The sequence below is a fragment of the Xiphophorus maculatus genome, chromosome 7, assembly GCF_002775205.1.
Source record: "Xiphophorus maculatus strain JP 163 A chromosome 7, X_maculatus-5.0-male, whole genome shotgun sequence".
Classification (NCBI taxonomy): Eukaryota; Metazoa; Chordata; class Actinopteri; order Cyprinodontiformes; family Poeciliidae; genus Xiphophorus; species Xiphophorus maculatus.
In genome coordinates, this window is record NC_036449.1 from 24,526,881 (window position 1) to 24,554,868 (window position 27,988).

At 35.9% G+C, this 27,988-nt stretch overlaps 1 protein-coding gene across 5 annotated transcripts in view; it reads left to right on the forward strand.

Moving 5' to 3' along the window:
- The window catches only part of LOC102234947 (partitioning defective 3 homolog B), a 211,369-nt gene that overhangs the window by 53,838 nt on the left and 129,543 nt on the right, over positions 1–27,988 (forward strand). For 4 of the 5 annotated variants that reach the window (XM_023337170.1, XM_014469594.2, XM_023337171.1 and 1 more), the window contains 7 exons: positions 3,613–3,683; positions 10,982–11,065; positions 12,119–12,244; positions 14,634–14,889; positions 16,275–16,383; positions 17,499–17,638; positions 17,721–17,849. In XM_023337170.1, the coding sequence (XP_023192938.1) occupies positions 3,613–3,683; positions 10,982–11,065; positions 12,119–12,244; positions 14,634–14,889; positions 16,275–16,383; positions 17,499–17,638; positions 17,721–17,849 (915 nt within the window). The remainder of the gene's footprint in view (positions 1–3,612; positions 3,684–10,981; positions 11,066–12,118; positions 12,245–14,633; positions 14,890–16,274; positions 16,384–17,498; positions 17,639–17,720; positions 17,850–27,988) is intronic. The other variant, XM_023337169.1, reaches the window with a different exon arrangement.

The window sequence follows — 27,988 nt, forward strand, 5'->3', positions numbered from 1 at the left end:
TTCTCCTACTCACTTGCAACTTACTTTACGTAGTTTTAATCTCTAAAAGATTAAGTCCTACAGTCCGAACAATTCTTGTTTAAACTTGCAAATAAATGCAGTAGGGATTTTTGCTTGTATCGTATTGTAGATTTAAAAACACACAAGTAAGGTCAAAGAAATACAGATACACAAGGTGGTTGGTAATGTGATAGTTAGACAAGGAGTTGTTACTTATGCACAGAGTACCTTTGGGGCTAAGAAGGCAGCAGAGCACTTATTTGTCATGCTACACCTGCATTTGTTTCTGTGGGTGGTTCATATGCATGTACTTGACTTGTGTGTTACCCTGAATGGTTGCTGTTGACATTATTTCATCCAATCTACATTTGCATTTTTGCATAAAACAATTTGAAATTTGAAGCTTAGCAGAGTATTGATTTTATTAGAATCTGTAAATAGTAAAAGATATTGATTGTGTGATAAAGCTTTGTTTTTAATACTGCATTACAATGACAGGATGTAACTTTTCTGCAAGGTTATTATACCATCTGCCCTCTGTGACATTGATTTAAAAAAAACAGTCCTTTCTGTACATTTTAATATGTTATAATAGACAATGGAGCTCAAATATTTTTTTTTATTACCATCTATTATAAAACTGTGACTCAGGTGCAAACTACTACAAATAAACACATTTCATTCATTAATCATATTTTCACCGCTTATCTTCAGGTTATGACTTTCATATAGATAAACATACAAATAGAAACTATGCATGCAGTATAAATGGAAAAAATGCAAAGCCAGCATTCCAAAATTTATCATACTTGCCCTTGGAGCATTTTCAGGGAACACTTTGGCTGATTGGTCATTTACTAATTAGTAATATCACTAATAGTTTGGTCTTTTTATCCACTTTGAGCAATTATTAAATTGGACCAAGAATAATAAATGCTTGCAGCCCATTTATTATACACGAGCAGTAGTTACTTAACGCAGGATTATTAATCATAGAGTAAAAATGAAAATCTTGCTTTTCTGTCCTTCAGTTTTTGGAGGGCCACTAATGTTCAAAGGTATTGATTAAGATGTCAAATCTTGACAGATGATGTATTATTTTTTTCATAGCTTTCCCTCTCAGTATGTTACATAAATCTTTATTTAATTTGGTTTTATTTTGCTTTCTTAAAGTATAAGGTCTTTTAATCTCTGTTTATTATACCTATTTTCTACATTTTGGTGAAACCCATGGTTTGTTTACCGTGGCGCTCTATCTTTATGTTATAGTTATTGGGAAAATGAAGGGTTCGGCATATGTCAGTACTTTTATAGGAAACGTTTGGTACACTCCATAATAAAATATCTTGTATAACCTCCCATAGCATGTAAAATTGAACTACTGGTTTTTTGTATGTCTTAGTTTTCTTCAAAATTGTGGAGTACTTTTTTTTGCCCACTCTTCTTTACAACTTTGCTTCAATTCATTGAGGCTTTCTGGGGCAAGTAGTTGTCTCTTTTTTGTTTCTTTTGTTACATTTACCTTCTTCACACCATTAAAATTAACTTAGACGTTCACCATCCTACGCCACACTTTTTGGTGCAAAGTGTACAAATTGCTACAACATGTAATGATATTAATATTGCTCTTATCTTAATTTGAAAACCAATGTATTATCTTTAACACAAAAATTTGTACAAGGTGCAACTTTTGTTGCTGCCCTTTCTACAAGAAGTTCAGTAACTGTAATTGGTCTGTGTTTTATGAAATCGCTCAAATGTTTATGTGAATAATGAGGCACATTTGTTCGTTCAGATTCATTTACTTGCTTTAAATTGCCCTTTAATAAGTTACAGGCATTGCTGGCCTTTGTAATTAATATGTTGTTCTTTCATAGAGAGAATGATGCAGCGAAACTATTTCTGCATTCATTCATTAAATGAGACACACAATTAAGCACCAGTAGCTCTGCAATTAATATATGAGTGACTGTCATGACAGTGAGGTTGGGATAATTAATGTCACCTGTCATCTTTTTACTAATTAAGCTCAAATGACAGCATTAACAGCCAGACCAGACCAATTAATTTCCAATCCACTAAATCTTTAACATATGTTTACTGCACTGGCCGTCGGTCTTTATTAGGTTTCATCTTGCCCTCCTACATCTCTTTACATCTGCTGTGTATTTGATTCTTGACTCAGTTTGCTGTTTCATTCTTTCTCTTTTCTCTGATATTTCCTTCTGAAGTTGTCAGAATGGGTCATATGGGTGGGTAGGATGGCGGGGGTAAAAGGTTGAAGGTCATGTTTTGAATCCATTAGAGGCATCTACTAACACAGAACCTTATTGACCTGTGTGTTCGCCTCCATATGTTTACGCAAATGTGTGGCCGGGGTGTACGCCTACTCTGAGATGACCCTGTGATAGTTGCATATTTGTTTATGTGTAAATCTGGAATTTCTAATATGAATTAAATATCCTTATAATTCGAAGCATGTTTATCTTTGTACTGCAGAGGAATTTATTTGATCTTTTTGATTCAAAAATCTTTGTGCCGCTGTAAAGTTGAAATAGCCATATTGCACTTTCAACAATTTGTTTTACATTTAAAATGATCAGATCAAAGGAGCTGATACAGAGGTGACAAAGGCTCAATTTTATCCTAATAAAAGGAAGTTGTAAAAATTTCCTAACCATTGGGGTTGACTCTTTTTGAGTTCTGTATCGTAATATCATACTGTATTTGCTAAGTTTAATTAATTTGTAAGTACATAAAAAGTTGTTGGATGTTTATGGCCCTAGATACTGTGATGCTAAAACAAGAGCAATAAAACATAGCTAATAAAAGAAAAATATCCAGTGTTGTAGCTGGTTTCTTTCATTCTGGAAGGTATGAATTTGTAATTGAAAATCTTATCTAACTGTATCAGCTCCATTTGCTTGAGACCACATTTCTACCATTCTTTTTATTACTTTTAAACTTAAGTAATAAAAATAATATTTTATAAGAGTAATAATATAATTAAAAGTAGTATTTTAATGATCTAATTTATTGAGAGGGAGCTACGTATATAACAAATCAAGTGAATAAAAGAAATAAATGTTTCAGATATGTTGGATTGACTTCAGAACTGCTATAATTGGTTTGTAATAAATCATACTATATTGTGGAAAAATAATACCTTTCTTCCTTTTACATTTGGTTGCCATGCCCACTAATACTCTTATTTATTACTGCTTAACAAGACCGTCTGCTTGCCTTCAAAAATTAATTAGTGCTTCATCTGTTGATCAAATTAGCATCTTCTTCTCATCACTTCACATATTTATTTATTTTTCTCCCTTTGTGTTCCAGTCAATTTTTAGTTATAAAAATTTAACTGTTGGGTTCAGAATTTCAAACGAAATTCATTAAGGTTAAAATCAAAACACTGGAGCTTCTTTGATTTTCTTGCAGCTGCTTACATCTTTTTTTTTTTTATTCAGTCACATTTCTTAAAATTTGTGTAATCTCTTCTTTTGACTGATTCCCTGCTATTGTTAAGTGTTAAAAATTCCCAGCCACTGGCTGACTAATAAGACACATGTTGTGTGTGTGGGGGTGTGTGTTTGTGTGTGTGCTCTGCAGGCAGCCGGTGCTGAAGTGGAGGGGCCTAGAGGGATAGAACGAGCTCCAGTCAAAAACATCTTCAGTGGCAGGTCAGTGCCTTTTTTTCTGCATCGATCAATGATGAATGAGAAATTAAAATTTTGATCTGGAGAAAAAAAGAAAAGCATTCTGATTGAAAGCACAGAAAACAAAAGATAAAACTGATTACTATCAAAAGAGTTTCAGCTGATTTCTTTCTGTAAATCCTCTTGTGGTCCTCATCTGTACTGATTTTGTCTTCATCTGCTTTGCTAGTAATTTATCCCGATAATGTGCCAAACCATTACGTTTGTTTGTCTGAAATGAGTGTTTTTGTCCAATGAGAAGGTTTTGTTTGTGCAACATCCATGTTCATTGGTTTTCATGAGTGTGCCTCTGTCCCACTTTCTCTTCATTAAAGCTGTTTTCTAATCCAGATCAAGGCTGTTGGAGATATATTTACTGTTAAAAACTCCATCATTAGCTAACTACAAAAGACTGCCAAAACAGGGTCAGGGGCTCACACACACACACACACACATAAAAGGCACAAAGATATGCTTAGACTGCCATAAACACATGGTCTCAAAGATAAACACAGTTGCATCTGCTATTTTTAAATGCACAAACTAATGAATGTTGCTTAATTAAGTTCTGGGTTGCAGGATGCCCTGTGTCTCTGAGGGGCTTTTTTGTTCCTATCCATGAGAGACACAAGGCTCTTTGGAGCTGGATCCTACATTTAGACACAAGGGGAAGTCATGCAGTTACTATGTGCTACAAAAGAGAAACTAACTATAGAAAATCTATTTAACAATAACCAGAGTGCGGCTGTAATGTTTGCTTGCACCTTGTGTCACATGTCAGATATTCTCATTTTAGCTTTGTTAGAGCAAAAATTGAAGTGCTCCTTCTACCACTTGGCAAAGCTTTGATTTTACATTGTCATATGGCCTTTGAGTTGGTCTAGTTCTATTCTTAAAAAAATGATGCCAATACAAAAACGCCTACTTCTACAGCTTTATAAGTTCTCTTTAGATTACTTGACCTAAACATAGAAACTGAGCTTGATGCAATGTATCTCATTTCCGGACTATATACCGTTTCTTCTTCATACGCTCTAAGCACTTTGATGCAGCTGTTATACGGCTCTAATCTTTCAAAGACTGGACTGCTGCGAGATGAAATTAACAGCACAAGCTCAAGAGCGAGACAAAAGTGACGTTTTGAGCAACAATGAAAGAGACTGAGGAAGTGTGCGTGTGAGGCTGGCAGGGTATTATCGGAAGGCACAGTCAAAACCTGTACCTGATATACGCGCACGATACACATGGCAGAAGGAAACGTTGGACCACGCACACAAATTTGCCGCGTCAGTGTGATTCTCATGGCATTTATATCAGTCCATGCCGATAATTATTGATTGGTTTTAAATATCTGAAATACTTCCAAACTGGTGATGTGACCTTTCCTTTTTTATCCACAGTTTTCACTCCTCGCTGTTGATTCGTTTTAAACAGTTATATGGCATGTTGGTGAAACCTTAAACTGATGCTGTGCAAGTTACTCAACAAGTTATTGCTAGGTAACCAAAGAGTGAGTTAGTCAATGCCACCAACTTGGCTTATCTGGTTATGAGCGGTTGAGGAGCTAAAGTCATTCCTTTGCCTACAACCCCCAAAATGCTGTGTGATTCTGGATTGCAGTTCACTAAAATTGAACAAGTGTGGCCCATTTGCCATAGTTTACAGACTGTTGAGCATGCCTGAATATAAGCTGCATTTGTAAGCTTTAGGTGTCCACATTGTTCAGACCTAAGGGTTTTCCTTGAGTTTTTTTTTTAATGTTTTATTATAAATATTTGACATTTTGCTAGTTTCATGTCATTCCTTAATTAAGATTATTTCCAACAAATTCAATTGTATTTGGTTTTTCTTTGTTGAGTTGTAAATGTTTCTGATTTGAGCTGCTGAATTCATAAACTACTGCTGCTAACGGATTAGCTCATGCTAATGCTTGCTATCCCTTTTTCGTCTGACACCCTGAGCTCAATCAATAAAAATGTTTTGTCTTGATGTTTTACGTGCATTCTGTAATAAAATAGTTGTGAATAAATAACTATTTATTGAACACAATATTATGATTATTTGAGTAATGAATTGAACTTACCTCACAGAGACCCTCTTTAGTCTTCCTATGTATCATCTCATGCTCAAAGAAGGACACAGACATATCAGCACTATCTATGAAAGTTGTTCGCAGCAATTTTTTCCCCCTACTTTTCTGCTGTGCCATTATCAACTTATTTGTTTCCTTAATAGACAATTCTGACAGCCAAATCAATAGCTAAGCTAACTAAATAGAAACCTTTTCAGTTCCATTACCATCTCTGTTACTGAGCAGTACAGTGTAGAAAATACAAAGGTTATTACAAAAGTAGTTGCCAACTCCCATTTGTGTCATTTTCCCTCTAACTTTTCTTTTTACACATATCCTTTCACGCACACATAGTCTAATCTAATAAGAACTATCCCAGCTGTGAGTAATGTAAAAGTGATGTAATGGTTTTTGTGGTCACCAGGGAAACGATCCTTGAAATTGCACAAAAAAAAGTCCAAAATGAAGGCAGGAATGTAGTCATAAATACTAGAACAGCAAAGCAGGAGTTAAATAAATGTGTGTTTTTTTGTGTGGTGTGCGTTGTTTTCACGCACACTGTGGTCCCCTTTGTGTTTGCGAGAGAGTATTTCTACACCTTCGAACGTACAGTAATGGCTAATCATTATTTTAACCACACCACATGTGCCACAAAGAACTCATTACGCATAAATCAAAACGGCCTTTTTCATACAGGGAAACAGATTTACTTCAAATTGGTTTATTGAAATGGCGTTTTCACTATATTTCTTTGTGAGTCAGGCACTGTATTGAAGGTGATTTAGAAGGCGAGAGGTGAACAGGTAAATAGGTTCCACTGGTTGCACAAAACAAACAAGATTTAAAAAGCATTTTGTTCTTTGAGACCAGCTATACATCTTTGGTGTTTTGTGCTTTAATAGATTTAGTCATCAACTGTGATAAAAGATCTTATTGTGGTTATACTTAAACCCGGATCTAGTAATTTTCTTCTCTTTATGTGTGCTCCAGTCTGTTAATTTTCAATTCTGTTGCTTGCATTTCTCCTCGACTTTTTCAGTTAAGGGTTCTTCAGAAGATTTGAATGAAAGAATACTCAAAATAAAACTTTTATAATGTAATAATGTGCTCTCAATTATTTAGTCAATTCCTGCAATGAGTATTTGTTTTTGTATTGTATATTTTCTTACTAACATTTAGTCTTGTGCAAACTTTTATCTTTACATCTGTGCACTTAGAGAGCCATAAAAAAGAGAAATACATTGATAAGAATAGTAATGAGCGAGTGAAATGCATTGGTGCAAAGAGAGTGGTTTGGTGATGCATATCCTCTTTTTTCATTTCTCTTCAGTGTTTCGGTCTTTCATAGGCAGGATCGGTAAAGTGGCAGCTGGATAAAGAGAACACCTGCTCTCTTCATCTCTCTTTGCCTCGCTCTGTCCTGCTCTCTGTGCATACAGCTCCTTTTTCTCCCTCCTATTCATTCATTGCGCTTCGTGTCTCTTTTCTCAAGTCTCACCCGTTTTGTTGCTCCCTCTCTCAACCCCACTTCAGTATTTGCATTGATGCAGCCTGTCAAACATCTTTCACAAAAAAAATATAAAGGAAGAAAAAGGAAATGCAGATGGATCTCAATTGCTTTTGTGTATGTGTGTGTTTGTGTGTAGTAGGTGGAGATCAGAGGCGCAGCAGCGGGAAGAGATAAAGGGAGGGGTGCATGTTATTTTCCTGCTCATAATAATTCTTTTTATTAGCCTTGTCTAATTAATTCAGCGCCTCCTCTCTCCCTCACTCACTGTTTCATTTCTAAAGCTTCTCTGATTCCTACCTCCTTTTTTTCAGTTATTATTTTAAATTGACACTGTGATTTAAGGATGTGTTGCCTGTATTTAGGGCTCTGCCTAATACATGAACGTCTCATGTCACTATAGTGATGAAAATAGACCACAACAACAAGGTGCCAATGAGTAGTAACCATCCGTCCATCCAATGCCTAAACCACAGCAATGGACTTATAACAACGAGCAGCTCCCACAAGACTGAGTTAAGCTACCCTATGGAGGGAACTTATCATAGCTGCTAGTATCTGGGTTCTTGCTCTTTTTTTTTTTACTGTTCTGTATGAAAATAATAACTATTACCCAAGTGTGACGCTTGGAATGTCTTATTCCAAGCAAATGTTGAGTTGTAACATGAATTTAATTAATCAGAAAAGAGGAGTTGGGTAAAATGAAAATATGTCAATATTTTGACATATCTATGATGTAGACATCACCAAAATAAACTTGAAATGTGGTTTTGGTTTCCACTTTCTTAATAATCACTCAAATCCTCAAGCTCGGGCTGACACAGAGTCAATGTGCGTAAGAGTTGTGACAGTTGTGACAGTAATGACAGTTACTTGGGCATTTTCAAGACCTCTTAATATAACAATAAATAGCTTGGAATGTTAGCAATAGCATGTTAAGATTAGCATTAGTTTGACTCTGCCTGCAGTGCATTATGGTTTGTTTTGACTGAAGAAGCATACAACTTCTGTACACTACTATTGGTATTACTTGACAAATGTTTTTAGTTACAGTGTACTGGACAGATAATCGCATTTAGATATTTAACACCACTACACTATAAACTGAGTAAGTTTATAGTGGAATAAGTTTGGTATTTTTTTTAGGGTTTCATTGCTTACACATTTAAGAGCTTTATCATGTTCTCAAAATCAAGATTTGTACTGGCACTGACATGCTTCAAAAGCGATGACAGTATTAGTAATTCATAAAATGTGTGTTATGGTTCACTTGACGGTCCATGGTACTACTTCATTTTCCTCTTAATGTTGTTTGGTGTTTATTTCTGGTCCTTGGGGTATTGAAGAATTAGTAATAGTTGCTTGTACTGCCTGGATAGTGTAAGTATTATTGTAGTCACAGACTAGTTACCGGTTTTGTGTCAGCCCTAAAAAAAGTCCAACTTGCAGAATCAGAGTGTAAAATAACGTCTGTCCTGCTTTACGGTCATGTCTGCAGCTGTTTGTACTCATGTAAATTTACTAAGCTGTGATGAGGCAATTTCAGCTTTGTGTGCCTATTTATGAGTCTGTGTGTGAGAAAGAGAGACGGGAAACATGCTAGCATACTTTGCATGTCTCCACAGTCACCACCCACAATCATCAGTAACCCTCTCTGGAGTTTATCCGCATCTGTAGTGCTATCAATTGATGGGGATTTAGGGATGGATGGATGGGCTAGAGTGGGAGAGGCAGACATGAAATAAACTGTTAGCATGAATGAAAGATTGCAAAACAAAGTTTAGACAAACTTGCTAAAAAGGCACACACTGACACACACACCCCTTCATACACACTGGGAGCAGAGAGAAGGTCACGAGAGGATTAATGGCTGTGCTCTGATAGATAAACCAATCAAACAAACAAAGACTTTAGCACGCGCACACATTAAAAGGCAGGATGTAAAGCAGAGACACACTTGAATAATCCAAACCACACATAGAGACATTAAGAGATTCAAAGTAAGGAAGAAACCCACAGAGAAGAAAGGCACAAAACATATTCTTCAAACATACATCCACTGTGGTCTATGCCTTTATTAGGCTTGAATTGAGTAGAGCGCTCCCTTCTCTGAGGCCTGCATCCACAGACACGGATTAAGTACTTCATAAAAGCATATTTTCAGTACGGTATTAGCATTCATTGGAAATCTAAAGTCAATCGAGTGCAACAATTTGCAAACTTTTGCTCAAGAGACACAAGCTTTGAGATTAGATCGGAGCCAGCGCACATGTGATCTCTGTCTTGCTTTCATTCGATTCAATTCAGTTTATTTAGATGGCACCATTTCACAAGACATCATTTCAAGACACTTCACAAAAAAGTAAACTTAAACCAATCATACATGCCTTCTAATTGACCCTAGTTATCAAACAGTGCATTAAGTTCAGTTTATTACTCAAATTGTCTGTAAAAGATTACTATCTCGAATAATAGATGAGAAATGTGGTTCATAGGAACCGGAAATGGACAGTGTTGTTGAGGATAATGAGAGAAGGCAGTGGCCTCACTCACCATCCTCACCATCATTCACCATCACTCAACATCACCAAGAATGTGGTAAGAACAGCTTACCAGATTCTACCTGTGGACAGGAGAATGTTCTTGTTTTCCTGTCCACTGTCATGCCCACTGTTTTGAGTGGGTTAAGCTACTGGTGATTCTAACAGTATTGTACTAATTTATTATAGTGGCACAGATGTTTCTTCAAAAAATTGTTTTTTTATTCAAAACATTTTTCTGTTTTTCTACCATAATAGCTTTATAAATGCAATGTGTGCAAACCTGCACACACTGCATTTATAAAGTTATTTAAAGGAAACGATTGACCTCTGTAATTGCAAAGGATACTGTACCAAATATTAACATTATTTTCACAGGTGTTCAAATACTTATTTGCAGCAGTAACACACTAACAAACTTAAAAAAAATCATACATTGTGATTTCCGGATTTTATATATATATATTTTTAGACTGTCTCTCACAATGAACACGAACCTTAGATGAAAATTTCAGACACCCCTTCCTCATGATTTCTAAGTGGAAGAACTTGCAAAGTCGCAGGGTGTTCAAATACTTAATGCCAAATACTTATTTACCAAATTAAATATGTATATTTAATCTGGAAAGCATTTTACCTACATCAATAGTCAAGACAATTCTCTGCGGTTTATAACTTGTGCATTCACAAAAAATGAATGTTATGAAAAATATAGCATTTAAATGTTTATATCTTAATGAATGCCTGAAGACAAACCAGTAGGTGATTTGAATTAATAAACTGCATAAAAGCAGTGTTGTACTGAGAGTGGACTCATAGATCCAATGATGGAAGATTAATTTTAGCTGTTAGAAACATAAAACTCAGCTTGGATTCAGAAAAAAAAAGGGTGAATATATCTGCTTTTGCACACATTAGTTTAAGGCTATGGTCATATTCTCACATTTGCAAATTACCTTTTGTCCTCTTTTGCTTGGAGTCCTAAATATTGAAAAACAAATTCTTAGAAGACCATTACTTTAATGTGTACACATTCATATTACTTTTTACATTTGAAACTCATGTGCTGTTCAAAAGGCAAAAAGCATTAGTCTAATAAAATTATTGTTGAATACTTTTTTATCTGCTTTGTCTTTGTATCTACCATCTACTTGTGTTTCTCTAGTCTAACCAGAATGGTGGAGATCCAGGGAGAGGACAATCCTCTGGGCATTCATGTTGTTCCCTACTGTTCTTCTCTCAGCGGACGGTAAGTTTTGTGTACATTCATCCACACTGTTTCTTCTGAAAAAGCACACATCCCCATAAGATCTAATTCTGGATATACAATGAAACACAAAATAGCTTTTGGAAGTACGGTACATAAACTCTGCAGACACAGTGGGAACTACCAAGTAAAGGAAAACAAAACGAAAAAGGACTGTGTGCCGTTTTTCTCTTTTTTTTGAAACTTCCTAAAGGACAGAATGATGGTTTTGAATAATTGTTCTCGTGACTCTTGTGGACCCTGTCACTGTCCTTCTTATAATCTTCATTCTTAACACATTCTTGTCCGTTCCTTCCTTTCCTCATCACCTTGTTTCAGTTTCATTTCGTCATTTTACAATCACTTTTCTTGTACTCTGATTTTTTTTATTCTTGTGTAGTTGAACTTTATTTGTAGATTAGTATCACCTCCTCTATGAAGATATATTTGTTTATTATTATTTTCTTTTTACCACATGTTACTTTTGCTCAGATAATGTTTGCAATATCCCTCGCTTCACACATGCGTTTTGGAAGGTGTGCTTGATTGCCTACTCACCTGCTACTGTCTTTGTTCCTTGTTTAGCTTAGTGTTTGTGTTTTTTCGGCACTGAAAACACAATTTTTAGTGTTGCTGCTACACAGTTTAGAACAGTCTAGTCAGTTTATTCCTTTTTTCTTTTATTTCTTGCTTGTGTCCATTCTTGTATCATTTTCTATTGTGTCCTATCTATTCTTTCTTGCTTCTCTCCTTTTTTGTGACTATTATTATGATTCTTTTTGTCAAAACCTAACTGTGTGTAAATATCACCCATAAATTTCTGGTGAACTTTAGAGTTTTACATTTTAAATGACCATAAAGAACTCAGAACTCTTCTGGGATTTTTTGTTGTAGGAGCCCTGACCATAACATATCCTATTGATTGCAACCTCTAAAAAGTCTTAGTGAAACACTTTTGAGTTCTTTTCTTTTAATTTTCTATCAAATCTTTATTAATGCTATGCTTTAAAGAAAAATGTGAGCTTTTTCATATTTATGTATCTCTTGCTGGCACAGGTCTCTTGGTCTGTATATCCGTGGTGTGGAGGAAGAGAGCCGCTCAAGAAAGGAGGGTTTGTTCCAGGAGGATGAGTGCATTGTAAAAATCAACAACACTGACCTAATGGACAAGACATTTAGCCAGTGAGTGCAGCTGTTTATCGCTGTTTTTCCTCAGAGGCTAACATTTTGTTTGATTTAAAAACTTTGCATATTTTTATTTTTCTAAGAAAGCAGCACAGATGCCTAACATAAATGCCGGAAACGGAAACTTTCTTAGTTTATATAAGGAGAATTGTCTGGAGTGCAAATTTTGTTCACATCACAGATAACCAGTTCCTTTTGTTATTAGTAAATTGAGCAATATAAATTTAGGATTCACAGATATTAAGGAGTCCTAGTTCAATAAATAAATGTGCATCTTAATAAATTACTTGTATGGTAACTTATTTCAGTCATTCAATAGCTAAAAGTAACACTCCATAAGTAGAGATTCATTCCACATGGTCATATATGTTATACAAAATATATGTTAGACTAATAAAATAGGATTTTGAATGTAGTTTGTCTGCCTGAGAAACACAAAAATCTATCAAACAGAACAAAAACAACATTTTGTGTTATTTAAGATCCACCTGCACTGTATCTAAACTGTATTTGCACTTACAAACATAGAGCACTGATACTTTTGTTCAGACTTGTCAGAACAAGTCTGAATGCTACAGTCAGCTGTAGCATTGTGCAGCAAAGTTTGTGTGAATGCACACAGGGCCGTTGTCCATGCCAGATTATTATCAAGGCTGCCTGATTAGAATATCGGTTTCACACAAATGTGGCTGCACGCCTTTTTCAATCAGACATAATAGTGATATCATCTGAGCACAATGGTCTCCATACTCATAACAAAACACACAGCTTTCATATCTAATTTCATTCTACTGTCAATACAATCTAAATCACTGCAAAAGCAGTTGTTAATAATAAATGCTCATGCAGAGTGAGTGTTGTGTTCAAATGGTTTTTCCATGGACTGAAAAGAGAGTACCACAAATTAGTCACATGACTACAGTTCAACTTCTAGTGTTTTGTTGATGATGTTGTTCACAACCTTACAAATATGGCTTCCACGTTTGCAAGAAAAAAAAAAGATAATGTTCCATGATTTGAGACAAACATGTCTGACCTTAGAACTAAGATATTCTCTGACATTAGCATGAACAAAAAATATTAGAAATTTACTAAGATTATTAAGCGTTACAAAATATTTTCATTCTCACCTCCTAATTTTAACACTTAAATCTTAGAGGCCTTGCAGAGTTTTTGTTTGTTTATTTATTTACACATTTTTGACTTTATAATGTCAGAGAATATCCTGACTGTAATGTAGTTTATGCATTTATTAATGGGAAATTCACTTTGTTTCTTGCACATTTATACAGTTTCGAAATCAGAAAATATAATTTTTTTCCTTGTAAATAGAAAATTATTATTAGTTTTTTGGAAGATGTTAGCTTCTTTGTGGCAAATTATTCTTTGCTGTAGAATAAGACTCTGTCACAGGGTAACGTTAAAATTGATACACTGTATGGATTGTAATGGTGTCTCAGCACAGATTATATTTATAAGGCAAAGTATTGCCTTAAGACACTTGATTTTCCATGATGCTAAAATGACTGTACTCTTAATGTAAATATTCTGTATATAATGACATAGTAGTTTACTTTAGATGAATTGTCAATTTTCCAAAGTTTCACTGTTTCACATTTTTCCATCAAATTCATGGAGGAATTTTTCATTTCTGACTTTTGAACAAAGTCGACTCTAATCATCATAAACTATTCGGAAAACAACAGGAGTGTAATCAAATGAAATTTTAATTAACTGGATTTACTCCATTGCTTATCTACGGTGAATGATGCTGATTGCCAATTGCTCCTGACACCGTAGTGTCTGTAACTTGCTTAGCATGATCTGATCTAAATTAATTCCCTGCAAAATGATCTTTTTCATTCTTTATGAGTTTCTAATGGCTGTGTGTCCAGGTGTTGTGGCTGTCTGGTTTTGAGCTCAGAGAAGGTGATAAAAAAGAAAAGCCCTGCAAATAGCCTTTACTAATTCATCTGGAGGAAAAGGAAAGCTTTTACACACATAATGATGATGTTTCAGTCGAATTGTAAGGGATCGGTTTCTAAAACTATAATTTCCTTGATATTCTGTCTTGTAGTTGTTAGAAATCAAACTTCTTAAAGTTTTAAGTACCAAGGATCTGGGATATTCTTTAAATTAATCATGTGTAATCAGATTTATTAACTGAATCTCTTTTTTTCTCCTAATTCAGTTATGCCCTCCCACAGTATAATTAATTTTCTTGTCTGAAACTGATAAGTACTCTTTGGATGTTATTATGAATGATGAAATTATCACTGCATCTGCTAACTTCCTTTGCTTTCTTTAAAAAAAAAACCCCCAAAAAACTCATTCGCCAAACTTAACTATTTTTTTTGCTTTCTCTTTTTCCTCTTTTTCTTTGTAGATCTCAGGACATTTTTCGTCAGGCAATGCGGTCCCCGCTTGTTCGTTTGGAAGTTTTGTCCTCGTCAAACAGAGAGCGATATGAGAAAAGTCTGATCAGTCAGCTGTGTGTCAACAGTACGGCTCCGAACAGCAGCCCTCGTGTCACCAAGGCCAAAGATCCACCGCCACCAGTCAAAGCCAAACCTGTGTTTAAACCTCCTGAGAATTCAACTCCACGTCATGTAGAAGAAACTCCTATTCTTGAAGCGGTTAGTGTGAGTTGTGCTTCAGTTATACAAAAAACACTCAAGTATGCTGTAAGAATACCTCAACAACATTAAAGGGATATGACAATTTAGTTGTAAAAATCCAGCAAAATTACAACAGTTCACTTACCAACAACCAGACAGCACAGATATCAAACAGCATTCATGCCAAGATAAAACACCTTCATCAGGTCTGTTTCCACCCACCATCATGTAATGTTCATGATCTAAGTTTTAGTTCTCTCTATGCTCTGTATTTATTACTATATTTTATTTGTTTTTCATTCTTTTCCTGTGGCTTTAAAAAGCAATAAGTTCCACTTTATTTTTACCTTATGTCCACCTTCTTCCTTGAGCTAAAAAGCTCATAAAACCCAAACACATGTAACCATGTCGTCAACGTCACTATGGTTACTTGGCTGACATTTGAAAAACAACTGGCTTAGAGGGAACAGTTTCTTAGCAACAGGTTATTATCTTAGTTTATTAAAAATAAGTTTTGTTGGTCATGCAGGAACTCTGTACAGTCCTATAAACAGTTTGAGGAGCTACACATTTTCATTTTTTTTATTTTAACCATTGTGTTTGATATATTTATTCAATTACTTTGTTGTAAACTGTGTGGAAAAATCTGGAAGTTTATTCTGTAAGGGAGGAGAAAAGACAGAATCCATTCCTTCTATTCATCTATCCAGTTTCCAGTTTTAAAAAAATGTTTATGATCCAGAACATCCAGGGTGTTGTGTGCATATAAACAAAAAAGGCTTTCTTGGCACTTCTGGTTCCAGGCAGACCTACATCTCATGATTAAAGGAGAGTTTTTGAAGAATAGCTTTTAACTCTGGGTCTTCACACATCCTAGGGTCTTAAAATGTTTTAAATTTATTAGGAAATATGTAAGTTGACCTTATATATCACAAGCCCAAATTTTGTTGTGGCAGAACTATTTATTCTTGTATGTTCTATGTAGTTTACTTTTTCTCATTGGACATTTCTGTCAGGCAAAAGTTTGAGCTGCACACAGATGTCATCATCATGTTTTGTGGTTGAGACTATTGCTAAGTAGCTAATAACAAACCCTCGCTACCTATCTAGCTAGCTTTTTTGTATTTATCATTGGTAAGTGTAAGTTATTGCCAATTGGTTGGATAATATTCGCCTTTTCCAACTCGACTACTATATAAAAAATACAATATTATTTTGTACATTTTTGCCATGATACAGGTCTTAAATTTTATTCATAATGGTTTTAATGGTCTGAAAAAGTCTTAAATTTGAGTTGACAAAACCTGCAGAAACCTTGTAACTTAGCTGTTTTTTTGAACATTGAAGCTTTACTGTTATATGTATTTTGTTTGAAGCTGTCCCCTAAAAGCTGCATGTTCTTAATGTAGAGTCCAAAGGAGAGAGGTGATAGCCCTCTCCACAGGAAAAGTGCGGCACTCTCCAGCTTAGTGTCCAATAAAAGAGGAGGGCGAAGGCTGCGGATCGACTTAAAGAAAGGTTGGAAACATCTTTGTTTGTTTTTTGAATATGTACAAAACATTACAGCATGAAGCATAATGTTAAAACGTTTGTTTTATATATTCAAGGGAGTGGGTGAAAGTATAAGCTTACCTAAATTCACTGCGTTAAGATCCTGCAGTGAGACTAAATTGTTGTAGGCCGTTTTCAGTTAAACATTCAGCATTTAATGTTGCTCCTTGGTTTGTGGGATTTGCCTTTTTCATTTTAGTTAAATGTATTTAAAACTGTAAATCTTTAATTTGTTACTTGGCATGGTGTTTGCCTTACCAGTTCATATGGATTTGTTCCTGTTTCTGTAAACCTATCAGGCAAAGTCGCTTTCCTCTCTCCATCTTCCACATTCCTTCTCTTCAGGGTCTATTAAGTCTTTATTGATCTGTTCATTTCTGCTGATATGAATTCATAGCAGCCCAAACTGCTGACTTGGCTCTGCTAAAGAGACCAGACTTAATGAGGTCTATAAACCACACAGCCAGTCCCTGTGTCTGTGTGCAACGTTTTTTCTGTTCTCACAGCCATGTGTGTGAGACCTTTCATACACATTTATATGTTCACATATTTTCTCTGATTAAGCATTTTGTTTTTATCTTCTTCTTTTCCAGAACATTGGCTCTATGTTTCAAATGTGTTTCATTGATTTCACTTGGACTCTTGTCTTCTTCTCATCCTTTTTGACCTGTACCTGAACCCTCTTTTTTCTTTCATCCACTTCTTTCCTTTTCTCCATCTATCTGTTCATCTATTTGTCCTTTCTTCCTGGCTTCCTCTTTCCTTCCTTCTAGTTTTTTCTTCCTGCTGTCCTTTCTGACCTTCTCCTGAACCCCCTTAATGCTTGCAGATGTGTTGCTGCACCTGTATCTAAAGGATTTAAAGCAACATACTCAATCTTCCAATACTTAAAGTTAACACAGACATAGTACATTATATGGAGTCAGGAGCTGAGTCAACAACACTACACCTAAGCTCTCAGAATAAAGTACCTGTGTGTGGGACATTGAATTCTGATTTTCACCTTAAAATCCTCTTGAAATATATTCAGACCTTTGGAGAAAAGCTCAGATTTCTGCATCTCTCTGTGGATGTGATTGTAGGTTCCGAAGGTCTTGGATTTACTGTCGTAACCAGGGATTCCTCAATACATGGCCCGGGTCCTATTCTAGTCAAAAACATTCTGCCACGAGGAGCTGCTGTCAAAGATGGACGGCTTCAGTCTGGAGACCGCATACTGGAGGTATAGCGAAGCTTACCCGAATAGTTTTTGTTATACCTCAACAAATCTGCTGGAGACAAGTTTCTTATATGTGTGTGCATAGGTAAACGGTGTGGATATCACCGGGGTGGGCCAGGAGGAGCTGGTGTGTATGCTCCGCAGCACTCGTCAGGGAGAGACTGTGTCCCTGGTGGTTTTACGGCAGGATGAGATGTTCCTGCCCAGAGAAATGGTAAGAACCAGTCCCAGTGTTAAAATGGCAGCAAGCAGAACAAGATTTTCTGTTGGCTTGAAGAATCACCAGTCAATTAAAAGGCTCTAGTGTCTTATTCATTCCAGTAATTTTGTTTAATTTGAATTTTCAAAGAAATTTGGCTTGATTCTGCAGTAATGAACCACTGCTTTGTCCCGCTATGGACAAATCTCTTTGTAAGGGTTAGAAAATTTCTTCAGGTCTGATTTCTTTCTGCAAATGTTTTCACACATTATGCTAAATTTCACCTCTGTTCTAATATTCTCAATAAACATCTTTTTTTCTCTCTGGTCTTATTTTTCCTCACTTTTCTCTGACTTTTCATATCAGAAACAGTTCTTGCTCTAACAAACAGCTTTTTTACATCTTTAATTTCACACACTTTGGTAAAAAAAAAAGATGTAGCCTTGTGTTCCTTTTATTTTAATTCACCAATTACAAAATGACATATCTTTGCTAATGATAGTTTTCTCTTTATCTGTCTCTCCTTCACGATAGTAACATTATATTATGTGGAAAGCCAAATAATAAATCAAAAGTCCAAACGAAATACATAAAGGTTATAATCTGATTTGTGTCATTGAGTTAAATAAATATTTGATTCCCTCCAGATGAGCCAGAATTCAGGCTCCAACAGATTGGCCATGTGGCCATGTGGCACACTGATCAATCAGTCAATCAATTATTTCATCTTGTTATGGAAATAAAGCACATTTGCCCATAAAATCAATTTCTTCCCATTTAAAATCCCCTGCTACCACATGAACGACTAAAGAGACTTCAAGTGATCTCAAGGACAAGATTGGGTTTTTGAACAAGGCTGGAATGGACTCCGAAACCACGAGAAAGAAGTTTGGAGAGGTGACTGATATTTGTGTAATTATTTGGAGAAATTGAAGAAATATGAATTTATACTGAATCCCAGCTTCAGATCCACTCATCTGCAAGATGAATGGATCCTCATGGGAGTCTGCTAAAGAAGAAGCATGTAAAGGCCTTCCTAGAGTCAGTGAACATCTGAATCATTCACTAAAGGTTTTGGAGAAAGTTCTGCAGTTAGATGATACTATAATTGAAGTCTTCCAACTCATCCTACCATGTTTACAAAGAGAAATAACATATAGAAGTGAGATCTTCCACTGGTCACACATGGAAATGGAAACATTATGTTTTGAGGCTGTCTTCTGTTAAAGGTACTGGTTAAGACCGGTATACTAATGGGATGAATGGAACACCAGCATTGAGGGCTTACGGAGGAAGGCCAAATATGGTCACAGCTTGAAATAAAAACTTCATCTTTCAACCTGACCAGTGGGGTTAAGTTGTGGATTTGTGAGTTTACTCATTAACCAATCTAAGAGCTACTACTGATAATACATATGGATTGTTTTGTCTGAAAGATTCACAAAACTACAACTAATCAAAAATGTAGAAGAAATAGTTTTTCTATGAATGGCTGGTGTATTTTAATGTCAGGTTAAAAAACAACCAAAAGAAGTTACCTCTTCTTTCAGGTTTGCAATTTGTTAGGAGTTTTTCCAACTTGAAACTGGAAAATTCTATTTCTGTCTTAAATGTGAACATCTTACTAAATCTTCAAACAAATATAGAAAGCCAGGGAAACCTAACAATTTCAGTTTGCCTTTGTGGCATCACATGGTGACCTCAAAAAGCCTTTGTCTTATTGTGGGATTGGGTGGAAATGTCTGTCAAAGATGGCTACACTTGGAAACTTGACTATTTAAGGTTGTGATGCGTGTCATGACATGTTTCCTGTGGGATCAGATTTTTATTTCACTCAGTGACACTTGGTCTGTAGTTTTTTGTTGCTGTTGACAGTCTTTCTTTCTTCACTTTAAAATAAAAGTGAAAACCACTTATTTCTTTATATTTCCAAATATGAAAAATAAACATAAGATCAATTAATGCTTCCCTTCCCTGGATGTCTTTTTTATGGAACTGGATGATTTTACCATCACAAAAAAAAAGAGAAAATGCTGATAATTGTCTCAAATTTTCACTACTTTCCAATGTAATTTTTATCTTCTACTTGTGCATACTTGCAGAATATGCTATTCAATAAAAAGTTATTTTATTTTTCTAAACTTTTAGGGGCAAAATTTGATTAGAAGAATTAAATTTGCCTCCTCTCTTTATCCATAACTCACGTCTGTGGTTTATGTTTCCTCTTCCTAAATGTGTCTTATTCTGTTTTTAAGTTGCTCTCTATGCCTCTTCCCTTTGTGCCTCTTTCCGCTCCTGTCGACTGATGTTTCCTCAACTGCTGCCAGGCGACCAAACACAAACATGTGCATGTGACTCTGAGCCCCATAGGAAACTCTGTGTCTGCAGACAGGAAAAGCAGTGAAGTGTTAGTGTGCAAGCATGTGTTAACATTTAGTATAATTTGTTAATGTATCCAGGATTTGATCGTGTGTGCATGTCTGAACTCTCGGATAGTTTGCTGCCTGTGAAAGCCAAGGATGCATTTCTTGGGTGTATACAAAAATGCCAGATTTTTTTCAACTCTGATTCTGCATTTCAGTTCACCAAATACTATAAAACTAATTGGCAAGCAATGCTGGAGTGCTGCAAGCCATAGCTGTTGTTTTTATATAGACCACCATGTCTTGTATTTACTCTTTGTTTATAGTAGACATATTTTCCTGAAATGTCAGTGTTGCCTTTCTCAGAAAACTTTACAGCTCACTCTGCCCCATGGGCAAAGCTTTACAATGGGTAAAGCTTTGTTCTAAGTTCCTGTTGTCTGTTTCTGAAGCTGTGTAAACCTATTTTCAAATTAAAAGTTCATAGCTCATGTGCTGATTCATTAATTAATGAGTAGATTGTGAATTGGTTGTGCACTATTGAAGGATATTTGCATAAGTTTGTTGTGGTTTCTGACATGAATATTCAGTGGACACCTCCTTTAAAAAGTCATAATAATGTTGACATAAATAACAAGACAATAATAGCTTTTTTAACCCTTTAGTATAAAATGTATCTTAAAAGCAAACAAATCTGTTGGATAAAAATTTTAAATAATGTAATAACCTGGTTGGATTTGGTAAATTTGTACAATCTTAAACGAATGCTTTTTGAAACACAAACTCTATTTGCATTCACATCGGCTGTCAGTCACAGAGAAACCTGATTTCTCTGAGAAACAGAGAAATCCACCTGTCTGAGGACAGGTGGATTTTATCCACAAACACATTTTTGCACTTACACAATCTATTTTTCATAAATACAAAATGGAAGATGTGGCACAAATTAGTCAGAGATGCTGCCGTAAGTCTGGTAATGATACCAGATTTACGTTCTGCATTTGATAACAATTTCATGTATTCGTCTGATCCAAAAAATATAGTTGCAAGACAAAACCTTGTACAATGAAACCAAACTGGAACATTTTGAACACATAGATGTACATTTGGCATTCAAAACAACACATTATCAAAAGAACATACTCACAGGGAGACAAGGTGGTGGCAGCATCATGATTTGGGTCTTCTTTCCTATAGAGTCAATAAAGTTTAAATTAGTTTCAGATACCAGTCAATTTTGACCCAAAGCTTTGAAGTATCTGTTAGAGAGCTCGAGATGGAGGAGCAATTTCAGCCTCACCTGGAGAAAATTATATTTTATGAAAGCCCTGAACTAAATTTGGCAGAAGATCCGTGGGCTCATACGAAGAACTTTCCTCAAATCTGGATAATTTGGAAAACAGTGGGTGAAGGCTCATAAGTCAGTATGTGGTAAGCTGAAAGGATGCTTCAGCAATATAAATACTTAAAGGTCTGCACAGTTAGTCAACATTTTTTCTCAACAAACTCTGAGGTTTTGCTGTTGACTTATACAGCCTGTATTTAAAAATGAAAATATCTTCTTGGGTACCTATTACCATAATTATTGAGCTATGTGTAAATTTTAGTGCTGATAATTTAGAGGTTTTATTGAAGCTGCTTTATTCGAGTCTTCATTAACTCTTATAACATTTGTAACATTGCTGTTTGATACAGAATGCAAAGCATTTTTAAAGCCTGTTCCTACAGACTTTAAACACGAATAAGCTCTTCTGCTTTCTTCGTATTTGTACCTGTTTGTGTTTATGCGGGAGGGAAGCAGAAGAAGAATGTCGCGGAAATGATGGAATGATCTTGTCTTTCTTCTCCACCCCCTCTTCCGTTGTCTCATTTTAGCCGACCATCTGGTGTTGTCTGCTAATGTCTGTACTCGCTGTAGAACAAAGACGTTACACCACCTCTACATGCAATCAGGCTCTCACTCAGTTTGCCGATCTGTGACTTACAGCATATTCATACACAGTCCACGGTATAGCAAGTATACATCATGCTGTGCTGGCTCTCTGTGTGTAGGCTAAACACATCACAAACTCGCACACTTGCTCGTTTATACAGTGTGAAACCTTTTTTTCTGCAGTGATTTTCTTTGCATATGAGCAGGGATATGCCTGCTGAGTTGGCTAGTGGTTCGGAACTAATGTTCGACACAAATATCCTCTTTTCTGCCTGCAGATAACTCAAACATGTCTTTTTTTTCCTCCCCTCTTATGTTTTGTTGTTCTTTCATATATGTTTTATGTTCCTACAGGGTCAGTTCACATTAATGAACTTTTTGTGTGGTGTCGCAGGCAAAATTTGATCTGTCATCAATTGAACAAAGAGAATGGCACCTAAAAATACATACTATTAATTTTTTTAAAAACGCCCCAAAAATGAGTACACCGTGGTCAGTCATGCAGGACCTGATGAGTGTGTATGAGTTGTGTCCCCAAGCCATTTTACATCAATTCACATCATGGTACATGTGACCAATAAAATTTATATTGCATTCTTAGACATTTTGGATCGCCGGGCAGCACTGAGCCAAAGATTAAGCTCTAACTTGAATAGAGGGTAAGGCCAGTGACGTAGATGTCCATAATGTCCCATTTGTGACCTTAATCACTCCATTACAGGGATTGCTTTGACTAAAATGTATTATCCTGGCATTCCCAACCTAAAGACTTAAAAAAATAAAACCGCCAAACTTTCTATTGTCCCAAATGAATCAAAGAGCAGTATAAAACAGGGCACATTTAAAGAAAACATATCTAGTTAATACTGCCTAGTGTCGATCCATCCAGAACTTCATAGTATAAACCAATCCAGTGATCAGACACTGATATTTTGTTCTTTTACAAAGCAAAAAGGATGTTTTCTGCATTTTGAATTTGAACATTACTAGTTTGATCCATTCTAGTAGGTTTGTTTCAATTTTGAACTCTCCTGACATGATCACAAAGTATTACACATTTATAATAAGATAGTAAATATATATTTTTTTACAGCTCTGCTTTGCTTTTTAATTAGTCTGCAAAAATGTGTACATTTGTTTTCTATGGGCTTTTTGTTAGTCATCTTTTGACCTCCTATTCTGCCAATCTATTCTTCTCTCTGTCCCTATTTTAACAAAAGGAGAAAAAAAAATCTTTAGTGCCAGATGTTCCTCACACTCACATTGGCATGAAATCAGTAAACAGTTAGTAACTGGTGACGGAGCATGTTCTTAACAAGGCAACTGTATTGAACAGTTTCTTTACTCTGATTAAGCCTCATCCATCACTACCAGCAAGCCTGTGCATTGGTGTGCTTCTTCCCCTCAGTCTGTTGTTTCTTTGTGCGTGTGAGAGAGTGCATCGCACTGAGACTGTCACCAGTGTGACCTCACAGTCACTACAGTAGATCCCCCATCTGTTACACCACTCTGAGACCTGTTTATACACAGACACACATACACACACTTGGCAGCTTGGTGTCTCTGCAGGAGCTGCCATCATCCCAGTGGAGAGCAGTCAAGAAGGGTATCACATCTCTCTTCTGTGGTTTTCTGTCTCATCTCACGTCTTTCTGCTGTTTATCAAGGGCCTTTCAGCTCCTTCATTCTCTTATCGTCCAACATCACTGTTGTGTCTTAAAGCGTTGACCACAGGAGAGACGCCAACGGTCGCCAACGTCAGGTTCGACTGCACACCTCAGGGGATCAGCTTGGATATTTCACAATGCTGCTGTTATTCTTAGAGACAAAGACTTAGCTTTGCTGTAAGTTGTTCCTTGTAGACAACGGAATCAGAAAAATATACTTCCAACTTTCCTTCTTGCTTATATGAAACCGTGGCAGTAGTCAGACATTACGGAGCACTTTCTGTCACAGCAAGGTGGGTTATAGGTGTTGATTCACAAGGCCCCTTCTTTCATTGTTTCGTATGTATGGTCTGTGCTTGTTCCTTACAGGGTTACTATGCAGTCTTCCATTTCATGAAGGACAAAAACCTAATGATGCCAAGTAAATAAGGTTGAACAAAAATGTTCTTAAAACTCAGCATATGGGCTTCTTGCTCAAAATAATAAAATAAATCACTGGTCAGAGCTGTGGTTTTGTGCTACCTTTAGTTGTGAAAACAAGAAAATATGTATTTTCAAAACTTTTTTGCATTATGATTACTGTTTATAGGGGTAAGCTTGAAATGCAAAGCACTTAGAGAAGTCAAAACTAGATTGCACCATGGATTCTCAAACGTTTTAGGTACTGAACTATAGTTTTGATACTCAAATACTATGTGTAAAATCATTAGGCAAATGAGCCACTTTATACCTTGCACATGTACAGAGCTAAATAACTTATATTTTACTGTCATTCCTGCACTTTATATTCTATATTTATATTCATATTTTATACTGTATTTTATTTTATTCTGGAGTAACCTCACAGCATTGGAAGCTCAAAACATTGTCCTGAGCCGTATGCAACGAAATTTCGTTCTGTATACACCCTGTGCATGCAAAATGACAATAAAAGTCAGTCTAAGTCTCTCTCTCTAAGCCTTTTGGCCATGTCATTTTTATTTATATTTTCAAATTCTAAGTTATGCATACTTCAATACCTATTCATCTTGAACGTATTAGGTGTGGCATTTGTTTATGTAGGGAGGTTATATCCTAAATATACAACCTGTTGCATACAATCAACTGGGATGCAAGACATGTTGGGTGAAAGAAAGATCCAGAAGAATCAGATATGAAACTACCAAGAAGCCACTCCCCTGCAGAGCCATGTCATGTTCCTTAACTGCAACTAGAAGACACTTCCTTCAAACTGTGGTACCAGAAAAAGTCAGCATTGCTCAAGAAGGCATGCATTTTATTTCCTCAATTATGCTCAATTACATGCATCAAAGCAAGCCAGTAAAGCCAGTAAAGACCTTAAAGTACAATGAGATGAACCCCCTTCCTCACCTCGCCTGACTTCACCTTGTGGAATCGTAAAGGGGAATTTTAAAGTGAAGGAAAATAGTCAACCTCTTCGAATAGTGTCTAGCAGGCTGTGTTTGAAGACTGCATATCAGCCTTTTCTGTAACAATAAATGCTTAAATATTACAATTATAATTAGCCCTTTATATGGCAGTTTTCATTCAAATTGCACACAAGCCTGTGGTTTTAAGATTGTAACAACTGCATTTGCCTGTGCTTTTTACAGCAGAATCCATTGATCTTTTTTTATTTTTCTCACAATTCTGCCCTACTACGCTTGTTGTCCAATTGCAAACACTTTGCACCATTTTGGAGTCCAGCTTGACATTCTGTGCAGCCTTTAATGTTTTGTTTTGTAGAATGCAGAAACTGGTCTTGCAACATCATGACACCATCTCCACTAACATCAGAAGCCTTTCATTTTTAACATGTAATTTTATTTCGTCGTCCAGCCTCTGTAGGACTGCAGATGCTTTGTTTAACATTAAAACTATGTAACATTACTACTCCGGCCATTTCGAGAAACTATTGATGGCATTTCACTTTGTGAACTCGTCTCAAGTGGTCAGTGATTGGACAGTAATTTTCAGAAATGGGAAGCTGTTATGTTCTGCTTAGTCCAAGAATGGGTCAGAGAGGTAGCAAGTCCAGGAAGGAAATTCAGACATCCCTCTTCCCAGAGACACTTCTTCTGGGATATGGTGTTGAAAGGTCAGAAATAATATACACTCACCACACCTTTGAACACCTTTCTAGTACTGCTTCTGACCGCCTTTTGCCCTCAGACCTTCCTCAATTCAGTGTAGAATCAGAAACATTCCTCTCAGATTTTGGTCCATGTTGACATGGTCCAAGTTGATTATTTTTGCTTTATTATGGTGCCTGAACCTTTGGACATGACCTATAGCAATGCAGCTTTTAACATTGGCATTTTATTAAATACCATGGCAAAACTATGTTTAAGTAGACCCCTTATGTTATCCTGACAACTCAAATTATAATCATTATTCTTCTTATTTCTCATGTCATCCAGTCTTTCTCTATGTCTCTCTCCATCTCACACTTCATTTCTCTTGTAGAGGTGATGTAGGTGAAGTAGTTGAGTGTTCTCACTCATTTTCACATAATGCGTCCTTCCATCATTCTCTACTGCACGTTTTCTGGCTCTGTTTAATAAAACTCACTCACCGACTGAGCTGTCTCTTTGATAGCGTGGCCTCCTGTAGATCTATCATTGTGGCAAACCCATTTAAATGTTAAACGACCTGCACGAGAAGGTTCATCTGTGCAAACGGCTTTTTCTGTCATTGGGTGGATTTGATAGAGTTAATGTAGCAAAGAATCAAACACCTTTTATAGCCACGAATGGAAACAGAAATACAGAGGCTCACTGCAGTTTGTGCTTTCATCATTACACAGAAAATGTGTTCCTATCACAGCTGCATAGCTGGAATAATAGAAATGTTTTATGAAAGTGTTCTGTGAGTTAAAGGTTTGTATGTTGTGCTTGTCTAATGTTCCATGAAAAAACAAAGACTTGTTTAAGGTCAATGCTAAGTCAAGCCAAGTTGTTTTACTGCAGAGACTTCCAAAAAATAGACAGGTCTGAAGTATTTCCCACAAAATTATAGTAAAAAATTAAGTTATTAAAGCTCAGTTACTGTATGCAAATAGATTTTCATCAGCCAAACATGTATTTTCATATGAAGGGAAATCATGTAAGCTCTTCTGAGTACCCTTGCTTAAGTTGAATTTGCTCTAGCATTTGTTATCTTTTAAGCTTAAGAGAACTTAAAATCATGAATAACAAAGGATGGGAGTAAAACCAAATAAAAGTGGCAGAAAACAAATAAAATGGATGTTGTAAAAAAGTTTCAGGCAGTGAAAGAGTTTTCACTGCAATTATAAGCAGAGCGTGGCTAACATTTCCACCAGTTTATTTATTTTTTCTTTTTTCTCTCTCTCCAAGGTCGGGGAACTTCCTATCGGGTCTGGACAGTCAGTTATTCTTCCAGCAGGGAAAACAGTTTTCTGCAGAGCTGAGGACTTTATGTCGGCTTAACGCTGTTAAACCTACAATCCCCACAGGCAAACAGCAGTGTTTAAACCCAACACTCCTGACCCACAAAAATGCACAATCTCATACACATACTGCATTCATCCATTTTTATTGACAGCTACATAAACAGATATTGACAGTCTGTGAGACTGACAAATCTACAGCTGCAGGAATTTAGATTAAATTAAAGAAAACAAGTACATTGCTTTGTTCAGTATAACAAATATGTTGCAACTTTTGTATTCATGTTTGTTACTCTCAAATTGTTTTATTTTTAAAAATAAAACAATATTAAATTAATTAATACTCCTTCTGTTGGTCAAACCAATTAGACCTCCCTCTGAACTGAATGTTGTTAAATTTTGCACCTTGATATTAGTAAATATGTAAGAGCAAAGCAAAGGACAAAAAACAAGAGTTCATCAAGTTGTGCAAAGCTATAATACTTTAATGCAAAACTTATTTTAAAATCAAGAAGATCTACACCACACACTCAATCATTTAATATTTGTAAAGCAAAAATAAAGCCAAAATTTGTACAAAATACACTTAAGTACACTATGCAAATTCACTGTTATGGGAAAATTTTCTTGTCCTACAACAGCCTATATGCTTTATTTTTAAACTCATGTGGACAAATGGATATTTATTATAGATATTTAATATTCTGAGAAACACATTTATTTCCAGCTATTAGTTTGTGACCATAGCTCCAGCAATCTTAGTTATCCAGTGGGACTGCGAC